At 34.1% G+C, this 19,739-nt stretch overlaps 1 protein-coding gene across 1 annotated transcript in view; it reads right to left on the bottom strand.

Annotated features, from left to right (window-relative positions):
• Positions 1-16,367: 16,367 nt before the first annotated feature.
• Positions 16,368-19,739, bottom strand: part of LOC121030068 (ribosomal protein L18-like) — a 109,291-nt gene continuing 105,919 nt past the window's right edge. The window contains 2 exon segments of the mRNA XM_040474613.1: positions 16,368-16,518; positions 16,521-16,848. Coding sequence (XP_040330547.1) covers positions 16,415-16,518; positions 16,521-16,848 — 432 coding nt within the window. The 3' untranslated portion in view covers positions 16,368-16,414.

The following is a 19,739-nucleotide window of genomic DNA, read 5'->3' as shown; positions in this document are numbered from 1 at the left end:
ATCTATAATATGAATATATTATGAATAATGTTCTATATATACACACACACATTCCATTTTCTTTATCCATTCATCTGCAGATGGACACGGCTGCTTCCATAATTTGGCTATTATAAATAATGTTGCTAGAAATATAGTGGTGTGTGTATACCCTTGAATTAGTATTTTCATATTTTTTTTAGTAAATGCCCGGTAGTACAATGACTGGATCATAGGGTAGTTCTATTTTTAATTTTTTGAGGAAGCTCCATCTTGTTTTCCACAGTAGCTGCACCAGTTTGCATTCCCACCAACAGTGCAAGATGGTTCCTTTTTCTCCACATCCTCATTAACACTGGTTCCTTCTTGTGTTTTTTATTTTAGCCATTCTGCCAGGTGTGAGGTGCCATCTCCTTGTGCTTTTGGTTTGTATTTCCCTGTGACATTAAGCATCTTTTCTTGTCTCTCGGCCATTCATACGTCTTCTTTGGAGAAACATCTGTTCACATCTTCTGCCCATTTTTAATTAGGTAATTTGTGGGGTTTTTTTGGTGTTGAGTTTTTTAAGTTATTTATATATTTTGTATACTCTTTATGACTTTGACACTTTTGAAGAGTACAAATCAGATAGTAAGGTCTACCTCAATTGGGATCTGTCTGACATTTTCCCATACTTAAACTGGAGTTATGAATTTGCAAGAAAATTTTTACAAAGTTGAAATGCCTTCATTGCATCATATCTCAGGATACATGATATTAACATGCCTTACTAAAAATGTTGCTTTAATCATTTGATCCACGTAGTGTCCAGCAAGCTTCTTGTAAAGTTTCTATTTTCCCTTCCCGTAATGCATCTTAAAGTTTACTCTACTAATCTTGTCTACAGCAACTATTGCTTTGCTATTATTGGTGATTTTCTAATTCCTTTATCCCTTTTACATTTATTATTTGGAATTCTTCTGTAAGAAAGATAATGTCTTTCTTTTTGTTTCTTTCTTTTCTTTCTTTCTTTCTTTCTTTCTTTCTTTCTTTCTTTCTTTCTTTTAGTATTAGTTATATCAGTATGGACTCATAGGTATTTATTTGATTTCTTTGGGTTATAATCTAATACTTTCATTATTTGTTGCCTATATTATGCCAACTTTGATGATTGGGAGCTCTTTCAGGATAATACCTTGGTCCCAATATCTTTTCCACATGCTCCCATACTTTACTGTTTTATTGTTATTTGTGTGTGTGTGTGTGTGTTCATGTGTGTGTTTAAGCACTTCCTTACTTTATGGAACAATAAATATTTGACCTGTTTTTGATTGGTCATGAAGCATTTATGCAAACACAGCTGAAAGTATTAGCTACAGAGCAAAACATGGTATTGTGTAGCAACATTGCATCCAGCAAGTTAAGATCCTTTTTCTGAGCTAATATTGCAGAAACACTCTCATTTATAATGATTGTTATGGTAATAAAAATATTTGGTGTGTCACATTACAGTTGGAAAATATTATCTCTGATTCCTCTTGGAATATCTTTACTTTGATGGGCATATTATTGTTAAAGATTATAAGGAGATTTTAGGACTATTAGGATATTAGGAACTATGGAGTTTTAAATCCTCAAAATAGGATACAAAACCATTTCTCAATGGCAAACTTTCTCCTTTTTCTAATGTGCACGGTGAGTGGTAATATTATCTCTATTTATATAGAGATAATTTATATACACCAAATTAGAAGGACCTTTGCAAGAAAACAGTGGTCATATCTTATAAGGATGCTTCTCAGGCTTTGGGGAACTACACAGTAAAAATATTTATTGAGTTTTAAGAGGGAAAAATGTAGTTAGTCTATTTAGTGCAATAATAGATTTCTTGATAAATTTCTGTAAGTTAAACAGTATTATCAGGTACTTCCTGTGAGGTACCATCAGCAACATACATCACAGAAAACATGTCATTCTCTGTAACTGATGTAGTTCTCTCATAGGTACAAGGATCATTGTAATGCCGTTTTATCCCTTTAAAAATTTTAAACATGACAGTTTTGTTTTTCCCAAAAACTAATTGCTGAATAATATCACTATTAAATATATATTTTTAGAGATAATATTATTAACTATGGTTCAGTCAGAAACAAAAGTTAATTTTTGTAGATGAATCTTACCATAAATGCTGCTGGTATTATTTTGGTAGAATACCTTGTAATTTCCCCAATTTTCTTTGGGAATAGGGATATATCCAAAAGTTAATTAAAGTTTCTATTCAGTTATATATACACTCTTATTAAATCTAAAAAAAAAAAACACCATCTAAATAAAGAGTTTATCCTAGAATTACCATAATTAGAAAAATAATAGTATAAATTATCAAATGAGTTAAAATACATGTAAGTAGCGCTATTTAAAGATACCAATCTTGGGGCACCTGGGTGGCACAGTCGGTTGAGTGTCCAACTTTGCTCAGGTCATGATCTCACAGTTTGTGGGTTCGATCCCCATGTTGGCTCTGTGCTGACAGCTTAGAGCCTAGAACCTGCTGCGGATTCTGTGTCTCCTTTCTGTGCCTCTCCCCTGCTCACTCTCTGTCTCTGTATCTGTCTCTCTCAAAAATAAATAAACATTAAAAATATAAACAAAGATATTGATCTTGGCTAGTTATTCTCAAGTAAAGCTACTTTATATTGTTTATGGTACTGAAATTTTGTTGAGAGTTTTTTTCTGCTAGTCTGATACAAATACTGTCTTGCACACACACATGCACACACACTTAGAGATATTTATTATTTATATTAAAATGTATTGGTTTATTATTGAGATTGATATTCTGAGATTCATTACAAGGAATTGCCTTATGTGATTATGGGGGGTACCTAAGCAAACCCAAAATCAGTAGAGCAGGTAGTCAGGAGGGGAGGTTGTAAGTAGGAAGGCATTCCACTGGCACAAGACCAGAGGTATTATCCACAGATGGAATTTCTTCTTCCTTGGGAAAGCACACCCTTTTAAGGCTTTCCAAGGGAGTAAGGAAGATCCACTCCAATAATCTAGAATGATTCCTCTTACAAAAGTTAAACTGTTTAGGACTTTAATTGAATCAGAAAAACTCTTTCCCAGCAATACACAAATATGAGATTGAAAGACTAGGGACTGTAGCCTAGCAAGTTTAACATATCAAAAAAGCTATCATAGCCATAATTCAACCTCCCCTTCTCTTACATTCTTTTTAATTTAATTATAGCAGTAGCAACAAAGAAAAACATAACCTGAATATTTAAAACAGTATTTTTCTTCCCTCAAAATCACTGATTTTTTTCTTAAATTATATGAGCATATATTCTCTTCTTACCATTCAGCATTGCAAGTAGAGTTATAATTAGGAGATACATAAAAAGGTGGGATTTCTCAAAGTGATACTAGTTTTGAGCATCAAGACCCCGTGTTTAATGTAAAGTCTTAATGTATTACAAAGGAAAGTTATAAGGAGTGATGCAGAAACATTGCCAGTGGGGTCAGAAGTAGAAACATTTAGCCATTAAAGTTCAAGACTCTAAATAATATAAAAATATTTGGAAATTTATATGGTATGATATACAGTATGATATACTGTATGATATATATGTATATGTATATACATATACAGTATATGTATACTGTATACTGTATGATATATACAGTATGATATGGAAAGTGTTTCCTTATTAAACTTCAGTGTATTACACTTTATTTATAATTTATTTTCTGTGACAGCACTGCAAATGTCTAAGAATCTTACAGAGGATCAGAAATGCAATATTTAGGGGCACCTGGGTGGCTCAGTTGGTTAAGTGTCCGACTTTGGCTCAGGTCATGATCTCACAGTTTGTATGTTTGAGTCCCGCATCAGGCTCTGTCCTGACAGCTCAGAGTCTGGAGCCTGCTTCACATTCTGTGTCTCCCTGTCTCTTGGCTCCTTCCCTGCTCATGCTCTGTCTCTCTCTGTCTCTCAATAGTAAATAAATGTTAAAAAAAATTAAAAAAAAAGAAATACAATATTTAGGACATACAAACATGTGTCTTTGATTTCCCAAGGTCTAAATCTAAGCATGATTAAGACTTTTTTAACTCATTGTTTTGTGTTGTTTTGTTTTGTTTTTATTAAATTTGCATTACTCCTAAAGTCTGATTGAGACAGCACTTTAACATATTGTTTTTTTTTTTTTTCAACGTTTATTTATTTTTGGGATAGAGAGAGACAGAGCATGAAGGGGGAGGGGCAGAGAGAGAGGGAGACACAGAATCGGAAACAGGCTCCAGGCTCTGAGCCATCAGCCCAGAGCCTGACGCGGGGCTCGAACTCATGGACCGCGAGATCGTGACCTGGCTGAAGTCGGACGCTTAACCGACTGCGCCACCCAGGCACCCCAAACATATTGTTTTTTAAAGAGAGTAGGACAAATTTTATACTTACTTGAAAACAGAATACCTGAAACAAATCATGGGCAGAGGTGCAGGCCAAAACTTCGGTTATTTCCCCTTTAACATTTTGAAGGCTACTTTCCAGGGAACCTTCCAACCAGGGAGCTTTAGTTCTTTCATTTTTCCCTCAAATACCTTAGATGACATTCTTCTGGTTCTCTATTATCCGCTCCAACTTCCTGACCAAAGGTTAATCTGTATAGGTAAGTAGAGGAAAAGGCTCAATTAGAGACCAAATTTACATCTTTTCTTGAAGTTTCCTCTTATTAACACCTAACCCTAAATTATCTGCATCATGAATACCTGAAGTGCTTGTTAAAAATCTAATTTCCTAGGCTCCAGCCCAGAAGCAGAATTACCACAGTGGGACCAAGGAAATCAACATGATAGAACACCCCTGAGTATTCTCCTGTGCACTTTATTTTGAGAACAACTACTTTTAGGTAAACTATTTGTAACATAGGACTTCAAATATTTAAACTTTTAGGAAATACTTCTTTTTCTGTAGTGCATTTTGTACTATTCTTTAGGAGAACAATAAGAAACTAATCATTTAAAAGTACGTATCAACTAGTTTAGATCATTCGAATGAATCACCCTGAGAAGGCTTCCTACTTCCCCTGTCAATTGAACAACTTATTTAAGGAGCTCTGTCAGATACAATCCGCTTTACTTCACTTTGTCCCCTGCTGATACCGTTTTACAGGGGACTGCCAACACGCTGAGTGCCTGAGGGATCTAAACTCAGATTACAAAAGCAAACCCTGAATGCATGCTCTCTGGAAGGTAGACTTCTAGCAGCTACAATACCAAGTGTTTAGGAGTGTGTCAAATAACAGTGACACCCCCTTGCAACTGTTTCCCTTTATGAGATATTTTTCATGCTGATCCTCAAGAAAAGATTCTCATGGACAGATTTCTAGTATCAAGAACTTACTAGAGATCATAGCACAAAGTCATGCTCCATACACATTCTGTAGCCAAAATTCCAAGTCTGGAATTTTGAGAGATGAGAGGATAATTAAATCATACGCATTCTGTAGCCAAAATTCCAAGTCTGGAATTTTGAGAGATGAGAGGATAATTAAATCAAGTCTTCTCCCAACCCACCCACCCCCACAAATAATTGTTTCACTTTATTCTTGCTAAAGATCCTTTGAGCAATATTACAATGCTATTTCTATAAGTTCAGAGCGAGATCTATCCCTCACATGGAGATAAATGTCCAAGCTCTTTTCCTAGTATGTCAGGAATTTAAGAAACTTGTTTTCTTGCTCTTTGAAGACTGCAGCCAACTAACATGCTAACAAAATACAATACAGCAGGCTGAGAAGTCTATTCAGAAACCTATCAATTGAACTGTAATTTTAAAATCATATGTAACTGAATTTTAAAATTCGTAGATACCCGCTGCCTGCTTGTAAAACAGACATGGTGAACTCCATTAGAAACTGTCAATAGCCAGACCTTTCTTCCCGTTCCACTACTGAACTCAAATCTTAGAAGCTTATCCCTGGAATATTTGCATAGTCCCATCAAAGCCATTCAGTCTATAGTACTCAAAGTAATTCAGACAAACTTATTTCTAATTAGGAAAGATGCGTAGCAAACAAAACAAAACAAACAAGGAGGTCTTCATTCCTGCCAGCTTAAAAGAGAGTCTTTTCATCACCGGCTCATATGCAAGCCTTTTAATTTTTTACTTTGAATTTTTCAGAGAGCTTACATACTCCCTCTGCATTAACTACTACTGTTAAACAGATCCAATATTCGATTAAATTCAATACTCTTCAAGACACAAAGGCAGACATAAAAATTTAAAAATATGCCCTCAAGGAACTTATTCCTAAAATTGTGTGAAGGAGGACAAAGTAATTATGAAAATGATGTAATGGCATATTTTAGGTGTCTCAAAAGAAAGGGGAAAGTACCATTGAGGTTCAAAGCCAGACTTTTTTGAGTCTAAATTCTCAGAGGTGACCCTGACCTCCTCCAGGTAACAAGGGAGCTACTAACTTGGAAAATAGTAAATGCATGGAATGCTTAAGTTTACAATAAAGAAGGACATGTTAACATACTGATTTTAACATATTGATACCAAGCCATAGCACATCAATTTTGAAAATACTGCCTCTGTTGGAATTTGGTAAAGCAACTTAGCCTCTTAAGTTATGGAGGCAGCACAGTCCAGAGTTTAGGAGGATGTGAAGTAGCATAAACCACGGTACTGCTACAAGTTACCTAAGGTAATAACTATGTGACCTTGAGCTAATTACTTTTCTTCAGACCCTCAGTTTCCACATTATTAAAAGGGTGAAACAATAGTACCTAGGCTTGTTTCGATTGCCTAGTACACAAATAAGTGTGTGCACACACATGGTCTTTAGGAATCTTGGAGTTTGCCATCCTAAATACTTCGTGAGCATTAGCCACTCTGAGTTTGTCATCAGGAAAAACTCTTAATCTCAAAGCAAAGAAGTATTGGGACAAGAATCTATTTTTGCCCTTGGCTGAGTGACAAATCCAAATATTATACACTTGTAAGTAATGTAGAGGAGTAAGATGGGCCACAAATAAATATGTTTATTTCTATTTTTGAAATCTAGAGTCTGTGGTTCTTCTTTTATTTTCCTTTTTGACAAAGACATAGGTACAGATAATATTTCTATAGTATAAGGAGAGCAGCAGAATGAGGACAACAATGAATGGCAAATGTCACTCTTCTGTGATGTCAGGAGGATGAAAAACAATTGTGGAAATTGTTGATTTGGGTAGTTTATGCCCCTTCTAGAAAGAATAGATGTTACTCAGATCTTGACAACCCTTGTCATGTAGAATTTCAGATATGATGTTAGTAGATTTCTCAAAAGAAATTGGAAATCTTGATTTCTTAAAAATAAAATCTACTGGTTGAAATGTAAAGTTGAAACAAAACAACAAAAAATTCCATTCACACTTATTCTGCCGAAGAAACTGTGCTTGTGAAATTGCTCATATAACCTCCATCTTATTGTTCTATTTGATATAACCATAAATATGTGTGTTCCTCTCTTGTCTATTTATATTACCAGTGAAGGGAATTGGCAGTAGGCAACCCCTGAGACTTTTTTTTTTTACTGCCAAATTCCTGCCATTTTTTCCTCTCAGCATCCCAATAGAAATCAGAGGAGCAATGTTATTACGTTTGGCATCATCAGTGAAAAACTGGACACTATTTATAATTTAGCCTAATAATTCTAAACCATGTCTCATATTAAAACAACTCAAGTTTTCTGATTGAATTAGTTACAAGTCGGTCCAGGGCATCATTGTTATTTTAAAGCTTTCTGGGAAATTCTAACACAGAGACAGAGCTTCAATAACTGCTCTAGTTTGGACTTATCTTTTCACACATAAGGAAATTGAAGACATCAGGAAATGATATACTTAAATAGTTTCATAGACTAATTACAAATTATGCCTGACATGTGCCCTAAGTGCTAGTGTTATGTATAGCTGCTGAAGTGGTCACTGTTAGTCTTTCCGAACATTGTGGATTTGTTTTCTACTATAGGCAATTTAGCTTATATAAGAGACCAAAGCAAAGCAACTACTGGGGTCAAGGACTTTATCTTTTATTATCTCAGAACCAAAATTTCAACTCATAGATTCCATTTGAGGCTGTAAACAATGGTTCTGTAATGTCAGGTGAAACACTGACATGCTTATAAAATCACCACAAAGTACAGTTTCTCTTGGATGACACCTATAGTGGTCCCGTTGAATCAAGTTTTGTATTTAAAGTGCTGCATTTCTTATTTAATGTGACAAGTGGTTGAGACTATTAATTTTCTTTTCAGCAGACTCATAAGAGGAAAAATAAAAGCATGGTCTCACTAGAAGGAAATATATAACACCAATATGTAATCCATACTCCTCAAGGACCACAAATTTGCATAGGCACTTAGAATAGTACCTCACACTAAATATATGTTGTAATTACACTTACATTATTATCTCTAGAATTCTCTCATATACAGAGAGTATTTTAGAATAGTTCATACAGGGAGTGTATTTTATTATTTGATAATGTTTTATATGAGTTTGGAGCAGAGTTAAGCAAAGTGGTTTTTTTTTTTCTTTTTTTGTAAATGGCCAGATAGTAAATATTTTAGGCTTTGCAAGTATTTAACTCTACCATTGTAGTGGGAAAGCAGCTGTAGAGAAAATGTAAATAAATGGGCATGCTGTGTCCCAATAAAACTTTATTTATAAAAGCAGGCTTCAGGCTGCAGGTTGGAGTAGACCCATGGATCATAATTTGCCAACTTCTGCTATAGTGGGTAATAATAAATGACACCCAATTTTTGAATATTGATCTAGTTATAAGTGTGTATGCTTCCATAACTACAGAAATCCCCATTTAACTCAATATTAAAATAAATCTAGGCAATATACATACTTAGTTAAGTAGAATGATCAAATCAAATATATTTAAAGCATTTGATGAGTTGTAGGAATAGTGGTAGAGAAGCTAAAATCTATAAGAAGTTGCAAAAATATATTCTTTTCTGTGATAATTTACATACTGTTTGAAAAAGAAGATCTAACCTAGGATTTTTTATTCTTATGACTCAAATTAGACAAAAATTTTTGAAAACAGGCATATTGTACTACAATGGGTACTCACTAAAATCATCTTATTTCTCTTGATCCTTACCCTGGTTATTTGTTTGATCAATTTCTAATAAGATTTGATTGAGACTGGGATTCATACTTCATCAGTTTCTCAATTTTAAAATGAGACATTAATCCTTTTGCAAATTCTACCATTTCTACCTTTACTGGGTAATAAATGCCACCACATGTACACCTGTCTACATAGTCCCCTACTGAGTAGATGCAACAGCTGCTGGTAAACATTGCTTAGGACCTTGCTACTCAAACTGATTCATGGGCCAATAGTATTTATATCACCTGGGTTATTATTAGAAAAGCAGAATACTGAATCAGAATCATATGTGTATGCATTAAAGTTCAAAAACCACCACTTAGGACACATACAAATTATGCTTTTAAGTGACTCAGTTGAAATTGGAGATGACTTTATGATCTTATAATGTTTATTTTAATTAGAAATTTACCCTAAGGGTGCCCTAAACAGTAGGGACTGAAACCTTGCCTAGGACTGCAAAACAAATCCAACCAAATGGGGAAAATGTCCTTTAGCCAAGGAAATCAGAGTATACAATTGAAAATGTTTACTTTTCAACTGACACCTCTTATATCCTATTGAGAGAATCATTATACTCATATAGTTATTACGTGGTAAGTTGGCCCAAGGGTTTTCATTACTATTTTTTATGCTAACACCTGGAATATAACTATTCCAGAGGTGTAAACTGCCCAATGATAGGAATGTTGACCATAGATCACTGGAATGGAATATGGAGGCCACATTTATAAGACACTAGAGAATCCATTATTTTCACTTTAATAGTCAATTCAACAACACTTCCATCTTAGAGGATAAGGAAGGGAGAGTTAGCTCTCCTTTTGGAACCTCTGACAGCATTTTAGTATATTATTCCCCAGAGTATATTGCTTTGGTCCTGACCCATATTTCCATTGAATTACACCTTGACATTAGGAGTAGACCAGAGGTCCCCAGAACAGATGGTTGTACACTTTCCCGATAGGTGTACAAAGTAGTCTGTGGGGAGAAGAATGGCAATATTGAAATTTTATTTCAAATTTTAGTTTCCTCATACTTCACTTCAAATTCTGTACTACTTACTAATATAAGTGTCCATTAATAATGAAGTTAATATTAAATACTCATATATTAGAGATGCAGATTCACTCGTTTTACTTAGAGTAGTATATATTCAAAACATGGAAGCCTTTAGAGTAGAAAACCAGGAAAGCTCCAAAATGATTATCTATCAGAATTATTTTTAATTTTTCAATCTGTATATATACTATGGATATTAGAATAAATTTAAAAGACATTTCTTAACAAAATTGATGAATATTTTGTTATTTTATTATTTCAATTAGTAATCTATATTTTAGGAGAGCATTATTTTCTTATATAATGTATAGAGAACCATAGACATTATATGGTACAAGAAACTGGATTCATAATTTTTTACAATAAAATACCAAAAGATCATTATTTCCATGAGCAGCCAAGTCAACATATAACTCTTAAATGATTAAAGTGTAGTCATTTTCACACACAAAGAAAACTTATATTTTGACTCACTTTGGCTTCTATTATTCTGACTATATGCTTCCTTTTTATTACTTGTTAACTCTACATAGTAGTCTTCAATTTATTTTTCCTACATTTCTATCCTGGCTGTCAGTTTCAGATGTATAGTGAGTAGCTTTAAAAACAGTTTCTACCTCAACTCTCCTAACTGCTATAAATGTTGAACTACTTGCCAAACTGAAGTCTGCCATTGCCTTAAATCTGTACCTTCTGAATAGTTAACAGGATCCCCTATTTTTAATGTTTGAATATAACGGAAATACACCCAGATGCTTTTAAGTAAAACAAAAAAGTGCTACTTTGTGCTTTGAAGAACATGCCAGTCATGAAACATACTTCTGATCGATTTCAACTGACTACATCCTTATTGGTCTGTGTTTATAAGCATTAAAGATAACTTTTTCACCTTTCTTTATAATATTGAGATTGCTCTAGCAGAATGAAATGGATCAACAGTTCTGTTCAATACTTCTGTGTCAGTCCCAGAGACACATGCCTATGCTTGTCTTTTAAAACAGCGAAAGTATATACCACCTCATAAACTTTTATTTGTAAGAGCATTTGTAGTGTCAAAGTACATTAATAGGTTTTTAGAATTAAAAAAAAAAACTTTATTACAAAGTTTGACCAAGATTAAATAAAATGTAAATGAATTTTGGCTAACTAATGCTGCTTAAACACTATAAACACTGAAGGATCCCACTGAAACACTAAAGACCAGGATTGTACTGGCTGTTCACATAATTTTGAAACTTCTTAATGTAGCATAAATTACAATAAAGTCATGATAAGCATATTGGTATGAATTATTTTGGCTTCAATTTTCATTTTTTTCTTTATGCCCCTTGCTGCATTTTAGACTCTTAATTTGTTACCTAATTACCTATTAATATTAAGTATATATTACAGGTTAATGCTATATTGAAATACCTATATATGTATATTCATAAATGTAGTTTTATACAAATAAAACTCTATAGATTTGAATGGATTTTGTAAGATAATATTTAATTATTTCTAGATAAAGTAGCAACCTGGGAGTTGGAAAACCTTAGTTTGGATCCACTACTAATTAATGACATAACTTTGGGTATGAATGTCAATTAAATTTCTGGACTTTAGTTTCTTCATGCATCAAAAGTAGATGAAACCAGTTTTATGGATTTGCAGTATTTTCTGTATTGCAAAATAGATCATTTGAAATCTATAAAACTCTAATAAGAAGTGCCTTGTTACCAATAATGTCACAAAATGAGCAGTGTTTAAGTTTTAAGTCAACTAGGTCTTCCCATTGGGCCAATGCGAATTTAATTTCAGTGTGCATTGCATATGTGTGTATGTATGTGTCTGTATGCCATTAAAATTTATTTTTAAAATTTGAACTAGATTCTACCAATAGTTTCTATTCCCCCTCCCTGCCAGCCTACATATGTTAATAAAGTTTGTCAACATCTCACTTACCAAAGTGACACTATTTCATATGTCTTCTATGAGCTAAAGAAGGTATTATTCAATATGTAAGCATTCAGAGACCTCAAAAAGACTCTACTAAAAGGAATTATTTTTTTCTTTATACTTTCCTTTAATTGACACTTAACATGAACAGTCTCTGCCTTAAAAACAAATACTAGTAAGTAAAATTCAAAAATAAAACTAAAAGTAATGGTTTTATAGCCATTATTGGAAGGATTATTTCTTTAAAAAAGAGTCATTTTAAATGAATATTTTCTTATATAGACAAAACCTACACTCTCATTTGTGGACATATTGAGGAAGTAATTCTTAGTAAAGAGAAACACAAGAATCCTAAGAAAGAATCTCTCAAAATATGTTCCTAAAATATTCCAAAAATATTCCAAATTTGCCACAGCACTCTCTTCATGTAAGACTTTAAATTTTAGTGAAGCAAAGAGTAAGATGAGAAAATAATAATATTGAGATTGTATATTTATTTGCTTAATAATGTCATCAATTTACATGAAATTACCTAACTAAACCAACACTGAAGATGTCTATAATTTGCCACAAGCCATTTTCCATTGACCCCTATAACAGCAGTAGCTCTTTCATAATATGCTGTGTGACATATGTAATGCTTCAGTAATGCTAATTGAGGGGGAAAAATTATTAATGGTAAACCCAGTAGAATCCCCAAATGGTAGATGTACTTGTACAATTCATGGTTAAGACATTGAAATAGAAGAATAATTTTATTTTGTTTTTTATAATTTAAGAGTGTCATAGCTATACTCAATAGCTAATGATCACTAGGAAATATCCATGTAGGTTTATTGCATTTTGGAAATTTGTGGATTGCTTTTGAGAAAAAATAAAGTGCAATTTTAAAATAATCATAAAATTGTCGAAAGTGTCCCACCTAATAGCTATAAATCTGTATGAACAATTTCTCATCTTTAACTATTATCAAAATAACAACTTGAGTACATTCATTTGAATAATTTGCTAATTTTCACCAAAAAAACAGTCCCAACTCGCCTGATGGTTTGCTGAGGTGTCTAGAAACATCCCTCAAAATGGTAGATGTTGAACATGTTGTCATAGGTTTTTTTATGCTTGTAGAGAGTAGGAAATTCAACTTCAGTCAGATAAACCTGTGCTTTGCATGAAGTCTATGATAAGCTGTGAAAATTGATTCATTTGTAGTAAAGGTCATTTGTGATATATTTTAAATAGTATTAGAGACTTAGTGCATACTTCTGCTCATACGACCTTGTGTGTGTGTGCGTGTGTGTGTGTGTGTGTGTGTGTGTACACATAAGTTTTATACTTTCAGGTTCTCATAAAATTATGGAAAAATATCTTGATTCAGGTTTTTTGTATGTGTTTTAATTTGGCAATTTTCAGCAAGTAGTATTACTTTTTCACTTTTCAGAGACCTGATAAGACATTAACTGAAATTTACCATGAAAAGTCCTGGGAATTCTTCAGTTGACCAATTTTTTTTTACCTATACTGAGCAGAGATATTTGAAATTGTTGATGCTAAATTCAATATTCATCCATTTTTCTATTTCACATTATGTTTCTCAAAGCTTACGAGTTATGTAGGGAAATCTGCTTGAAGACTTACATCTCTAAGTTAGAGTTAAAAAATCTAAGAAGAGGGGCGCCTGGGTGGCGCAGTCGGTTAAGCGTCCGACTTCAGCCAGGTCACGATCTCGCGGTCCGTGAGTTCGAGCCCCGCGTCAGGCTCTGGGCTGATGGCTCGGAGCCTGGAGCCTGTTTCCGATTCTGTGTCTCCCTCTTTCTCTGCCCCTCCCCCGTTCAAGCTCTGTCTCTCTCTGTCCCAAAAATAAATAAACGTTGAAAAAAAAAATTAAAAAAAAAATCTAAGAAGATAAGTTCTAATAAACAAAAGCTGTAAACTGTATTACAGGTAGCTCTTACAGTTTGTGTTCCCAACATGTCTAACTTACTGCAGTGCATTATGTTGTAGTTATAGGAACACAATTACTGGACCATGGCATGGTTTGTTTGGTGAGTTCAGCCATCTTATCTGTTTGAATTACTCCACAGTCACTCTAATCAATTCAGCTGTGATCAGTGGTTAAATATGGCTGGAAAAAAAATCAACCATGAAACAGTCAATTTAGAGACTGCCTAAAAAATACACATACACTGTGGGGAAAATAGATTCTAATGATAATAAAAAAAATTGAATAAAATAGCTGAAAATAAGTTGAGATGAAATAGAATTTATTTTAACACTTGAAATCCTCTAAATATTTTTGGGGATAAGGACCAGTTTCTCAAAATAATATGAACCTTTCTCTAATCCAACTGCCACTTGCTTTATGAATTTTTTTTGTAGAAATGATAATAAGTCATAATTTCTACAGAAATTTTCTCTAGAAATATCCTCTATTTACAGCATCTATTCACTCCATTTTTCATTCAGAGAGTAATGAAACACATAATCCTCTGCTAAGTTTGCTGTGGAAAATCCCATTGCATCTCAAAGCAGTAATCTTTCTAGTCAAAAGATAACATTTTTAAAGGTTGAATTGGACCCCTGTGTTTTCCTTAACTAGACACCTGAGAATGAAAAACACAACTGTCAAGATATCTCCTAGCTGGCATTACAGGCAACTTAATCCATTTACTTATTGGTATGATGTTCTGCTGGCAGCAGGCCAGAATATACTAATAAAACACTTGAATTCATTATTTAAATGCCTATATTTCTCCCCCAATCCCCAAAAAAGCATGTCCAGTGAAGTTTTAGGGTTTTTGAAGGAGAAAGTGAGCTAGTTTCTTAGAAACTGGTAAGTTAAGAAACATATTACAAATTAGATAATTGTAACTACAAACAAAATTTTAAAAAATCCTGAAATATGATAAACGTGTATCAATTATTTTTCAGAGTATATTTCAAATAGATGCCACATAATTAACTGAATTTCTGTAGAATCTAAGGACACACATTAAAATTAACAGACAAGTGACCAAATTTCAAAGAACTAGCTTCAGAAGTAGAAAGTTTATGGGACATCAGACTAAGATTGATATTGTCATTATAGAACCTCCCTGCACTTTAAAATCAGATAATATATGTGAAGACTAATTAATGGATGGTCCTTCATTTTGTAGAGCTATTCCTATAAAGTAGATGAGACTCTGAAGACTTAGCTAAACTTTCAAGATAGGATAGCTTTTCTTTTTTCTTTCCATCAGATGACTTTAGAATGAAAATCTCCATATGTGTATAGGTCTATGTATACACTTGTTTGAACACATTTATATTAATAAGTAATATATATATTATATGTGTTAAGAATCTTTTGTACTAAAGCAGTGACCTGCTGTCATCAGTTTTCTCAAGTACTATTCAGAAATTTGCTTTGGTTTCTAAAAAAATCAGTGAAGAAATGAGAAATGTTTCTTAAATAGTAGGGACTGACATTATAGTGATCTTTATTGAGCACCACCTGACATAACTAGATAAAAAAGAACAATGAACTGATCTTGCAGTAAGAACTGAAACAACTGAAAAATATTTACTGTTCCTATTAAAAATGAATTAACCCAAACAGACAGCCTTTTAATTGAAATCTTTATCACATTTCCTTCCTATTTAAATGCAAATGTAAATCCTTTACACACTAATAGAAATCAGAAACTAAAAAATGAACTACAACTTACATGATACAGTAACCTAAAATAAGTTCAGGTCGAATATAACATGAAACACTGAAGGTATTAAGGTGACTTTTACAGAATTCTATATAATGTCACTATTTTGAGAATTTCTAAAATAATTGCTTATTTCAAGCATTGTTTTACTTTTTATGCTAATTGATATTTAAAATATATTTTTCTAAACTTTCTTAGAAGAGTAGAAAATTATATTTTGGTCTTTAATAAATTGCTATCTACATCACTCTAAGGTACTACATTATAACACCTATTTTGCAAAGTGAAGTATTTATAAATGTTTATATTGTAAACAAGATTATTTAAGTTTAACCAGAACAATGCATACATTAGGTACTGTAACCATTAGCTGTGACCTAAGCACAATCTAAAAGAGAAAGAAAATTTGAAAACTCCTTCATGGCTCCTATTGCAAGGAAGGAGACCCAGCTTGGGTTGCATGGAATTGATGAATTGGGGGTTACATTCTGAACTAGTTCTAGTACTAGTTTTTGTTTTGTTTTGTTGTGTTTTTTTAACAGTCCAAATCTTTTTAATAACAAGGCAGGTTCTGGGGTTAGTTTTTGTAGCCTCCGCTGGCCCTGCGGCCTCTGGCGCGCTCGAACTTCCGGCCCTTGGATCGCATGTAGGGTTTGGTGTGGCTGTGTGGGGTCCCTGGGCCTTGCCGAAATACCTGTACACCTCTTGGCCCTTGCGCGGACTAGAGAGCAAGACGGTGCCACAGCCCTTGGGGGAGTCCAGGGCCAACTGGTCGAAGGTGAGGATCTTGCCTCCAGCTTTGACGATGTGGCTCCGGGCACGGCTGCTCACACGCAGCGCGCACACCTTCAGTTTGGGCACCTCCTGGACCCGCAAGTCATCGGTTATCATCCAGACAACCACAGCGGTTTTGTTTTCCCGGCCAGGCAGCTTCATCTTCCGGATCATCCGGGAAAGGGACAGAGGTGGCCGGTTGGTGCGACTCAGAACTAGTTCAGAATGTAACCAGTACTAAAATGTACTAGTACCAGAACCAGAACCAGAATGGTAACCAGTACCAGAATGTAACTAGTACCAGAACTGAACTAGTTTTGGTGTTGCAAAATGTTTGATCTAATTTATTTAACCCTTATGGACTTAATTTCTTAGTTATTCTAAAAGCTTTTTTTTCTAATCTTATATTTTAAGACCTATGAGAGCTGAAATTCTTATAAATATGTTTTGTTTTTTTTTTTTTTTGAACTCTAATGAAAGTTTATGTTTCTTAACTTACCTAAAGTAATCTGCTTCTGTAGGGAGGGAGCTGGAACTAAATGTCAATGGAAAAATAGATGTATGGTGTGTGTTTGTGTCTGTGTTTGTGTGTGTGTGTGTTTTCTCAGTCACAAGAAGTACAAAGTGATATAATCATTCCAAGGTATTCTCTTTATGTCCTTTCTGTGTTGTTTTTCCTATGTCCCTTACCCTACCTCATGTAGTTTTTTTGCTTTTATTCTCTCATTTTGGAGCACCATCTCCTCCAATAGCTTTTAGAGAAACTATATATGAAAGGTAAATTTTTTGAGATCTTGTATTTCTAAAAATATCACATTCTATCATCTCATTGATTATTTATCTGGGTATCTCTACAGAACCAAAAAAAAAATGTATATATAATAGACATTATCAAACAGATACAACAGGAAAAAGTGTAATGCCTAGATCTCCCTGTCCGCATTACCCAGCATCATGACCCATCAACTTTTCTGCTACACTGTGTCATATACTCACACTCCGTACCTTTCTTGGAGGGGAGAAGGAAAAGGACAGAACAACATTAAAGAAAGTTCCCCAAATCATGATGTCTATTGTATTTCAGTATGTATCCATACCAAATAAGAGCTATTTTTTTTTTAACCAGAACCAAGTGACAGTAACACAACCAGTAAGTTAAACATGAAAATAGTTAATAACTAGGTCATGTTTAGTCGCTCCCAACTCTCTCTTCTCTCTCTCTCTCTCTTTTTTAAGTTGGCTGATGAGAATAAATATCCAGGCAAAGAAGGTCCACATGATCCATATGCTGTATTTTTGTTCATATGTTTCTTAAGTTTCTTTTGATGTCTAACAATTTACTATGCCCGGCCTTGTATTGCTTTATTGAAACAATTGGCCATTTGTCTAGCAGAATTTTGTTGATTGTGTCTTACTGACATTAGCATGTCCTAACGTTCCACTATATCCTACCCTCTGAGATTGTTCTGAGAAAGTCAAAGAACTCTATATACTCTACTACATCACATTCCAAGGACATGGTAGAATTCCATTTTTCTTCAACTATTTTGCTGAAATCTTGGCTCCTTTAATTTGGAAACTGAAAGGTTTTCTTGAATATTCTGTTGGTGATTTCTTCTTTTCTATTTTCCCAATTCTGTCTTTTGGGAATTTCATGAATTTATGTTGGAAATTCTAGAGTGAGTCTCCATATTTCTTATAATTTCTATCTTATTTTCCATATCTGTGCCTTTGTGGTATATTTTCAAATAGGTGGTCTCAGCTCTTCTTTATCTTCTAATGAGTTTCTTTTTTTTTTAATTTTCCAGAACTCTTTCTTCTTCTTTTTTCTACTATGTTCTTTTTTCATGCATATAATACCTTCTCTTTTCTTTCTGAAAATATTAATGATTTTATTTTCTTAATTTTTTAATCATCTCTGATTTTTCCAAGGTTTTTTTTTGTTTGTTTGTTTGTTTGTTTGTTTGTTTTTAAATATATTCTGAGGCCTCCAGGGTGACTTAGTTGGTTGCGCTCAGGTCATGATCTCTCAATTCAAGCATTCAAGCCCTGCATCAGACTCTGTGCTGGCAACTCAGAGCCTGGAGCCTGCTTGGGATTCTGTGTCTCCCTCTCTCTCTGCCCCTCTCTGCTCACACTGTCTCTTCTTTCTCTCTTTCTGAAAAATGAATAAACATTAAAACAAAGTTTTTATAAATATATATATTCTGGCATTTATTATTTTTTATGTTAGAGGGATGCTATGTACACTTATTTATCTTTGATTTTCTTCTAAAGCTTCAAAAGAGCTTATTGTAAGCTTTTTGCCATCATTGGGGTCACCTTCGGGCTTCACTATAAGGTTATCTGCTTGGGCCATTTCATCTTAATATAGACATACAGTATTTATGTCTTCCCTATTAGGCTGTTCAGACTCTCCAGAGAAGGCTTTATCTGAGTACCCTAAAGGCAGTCTTTGAAGGAAGAAGGCTTGTATCTCTGCCTTAGTGTATAAATATTCACTTATTTGAATTTTATTAGGTATAAAATCCCTGCCCTCAACTCTCCCTAGTGTTCCCCTTTCTACTGTAGATCCTTTACTTTACAAAGAATAAGTCACCCGTCTTTTGCAGAGATTAGGAAGAGTCATTGCTGCAGGTCTCATTTCTGGGGGGAAGGCTCTGAGATTGGATTAGTGTTAAGAATGGGTATTAACGCAAACCCTTGGGTTCAATATCTATAGACAGGAGGAGAATAGGTATGATACAGTCCCACAGACAGACTCAGCTGACTCACTTAGCTATGAAACTAAAATAACTCTTCGGAATTGTCCCTATTCGGACTTAAAGAGCTAGACCTTTATCATCCTGCATTGATTAGCCATTAGTTGTAGGTCATTCTGAGTAGGGCTGAGATCTTGGATGATAAGGCCTTTTGAAGGGACTAACACCTGAAGTTTGTTTGCAGCACCACTCAGAGCAAAGAGGTATCAAGTCATTGAAGGGGACTCTGGGCTGTTCATTAGAATATCCAGCAGCACGGGCATTCACAAGAGCTTCATGGAGAGATAGAGCTACTACTACTACTAACTACTACTTCAACAAACTTTAATATAGTTCTGTTTTGTTTGTTTGTTTCTGTCTCCCCCC

The sequence above is a fragment of the Herpailurus yagouaroundi genome, unplaced genomic scaffold (genome assembly GCF_014898765.1).
Source record: "Herpailurus yagouaroundi ecotype Mexico unplaced genomic scaffold, PumYag 139, whole genome shotgun sequence".
Taxonomy (NCBI): Eukaryota; Metazoa; Chordata; class Mammalia; order Carnivora; family Felidae; genus Herpailurus; species Herpailurus yagouaroundi.
This window is presented reverse-complemented; position numbering and strand designations above follow the sequence as displayed.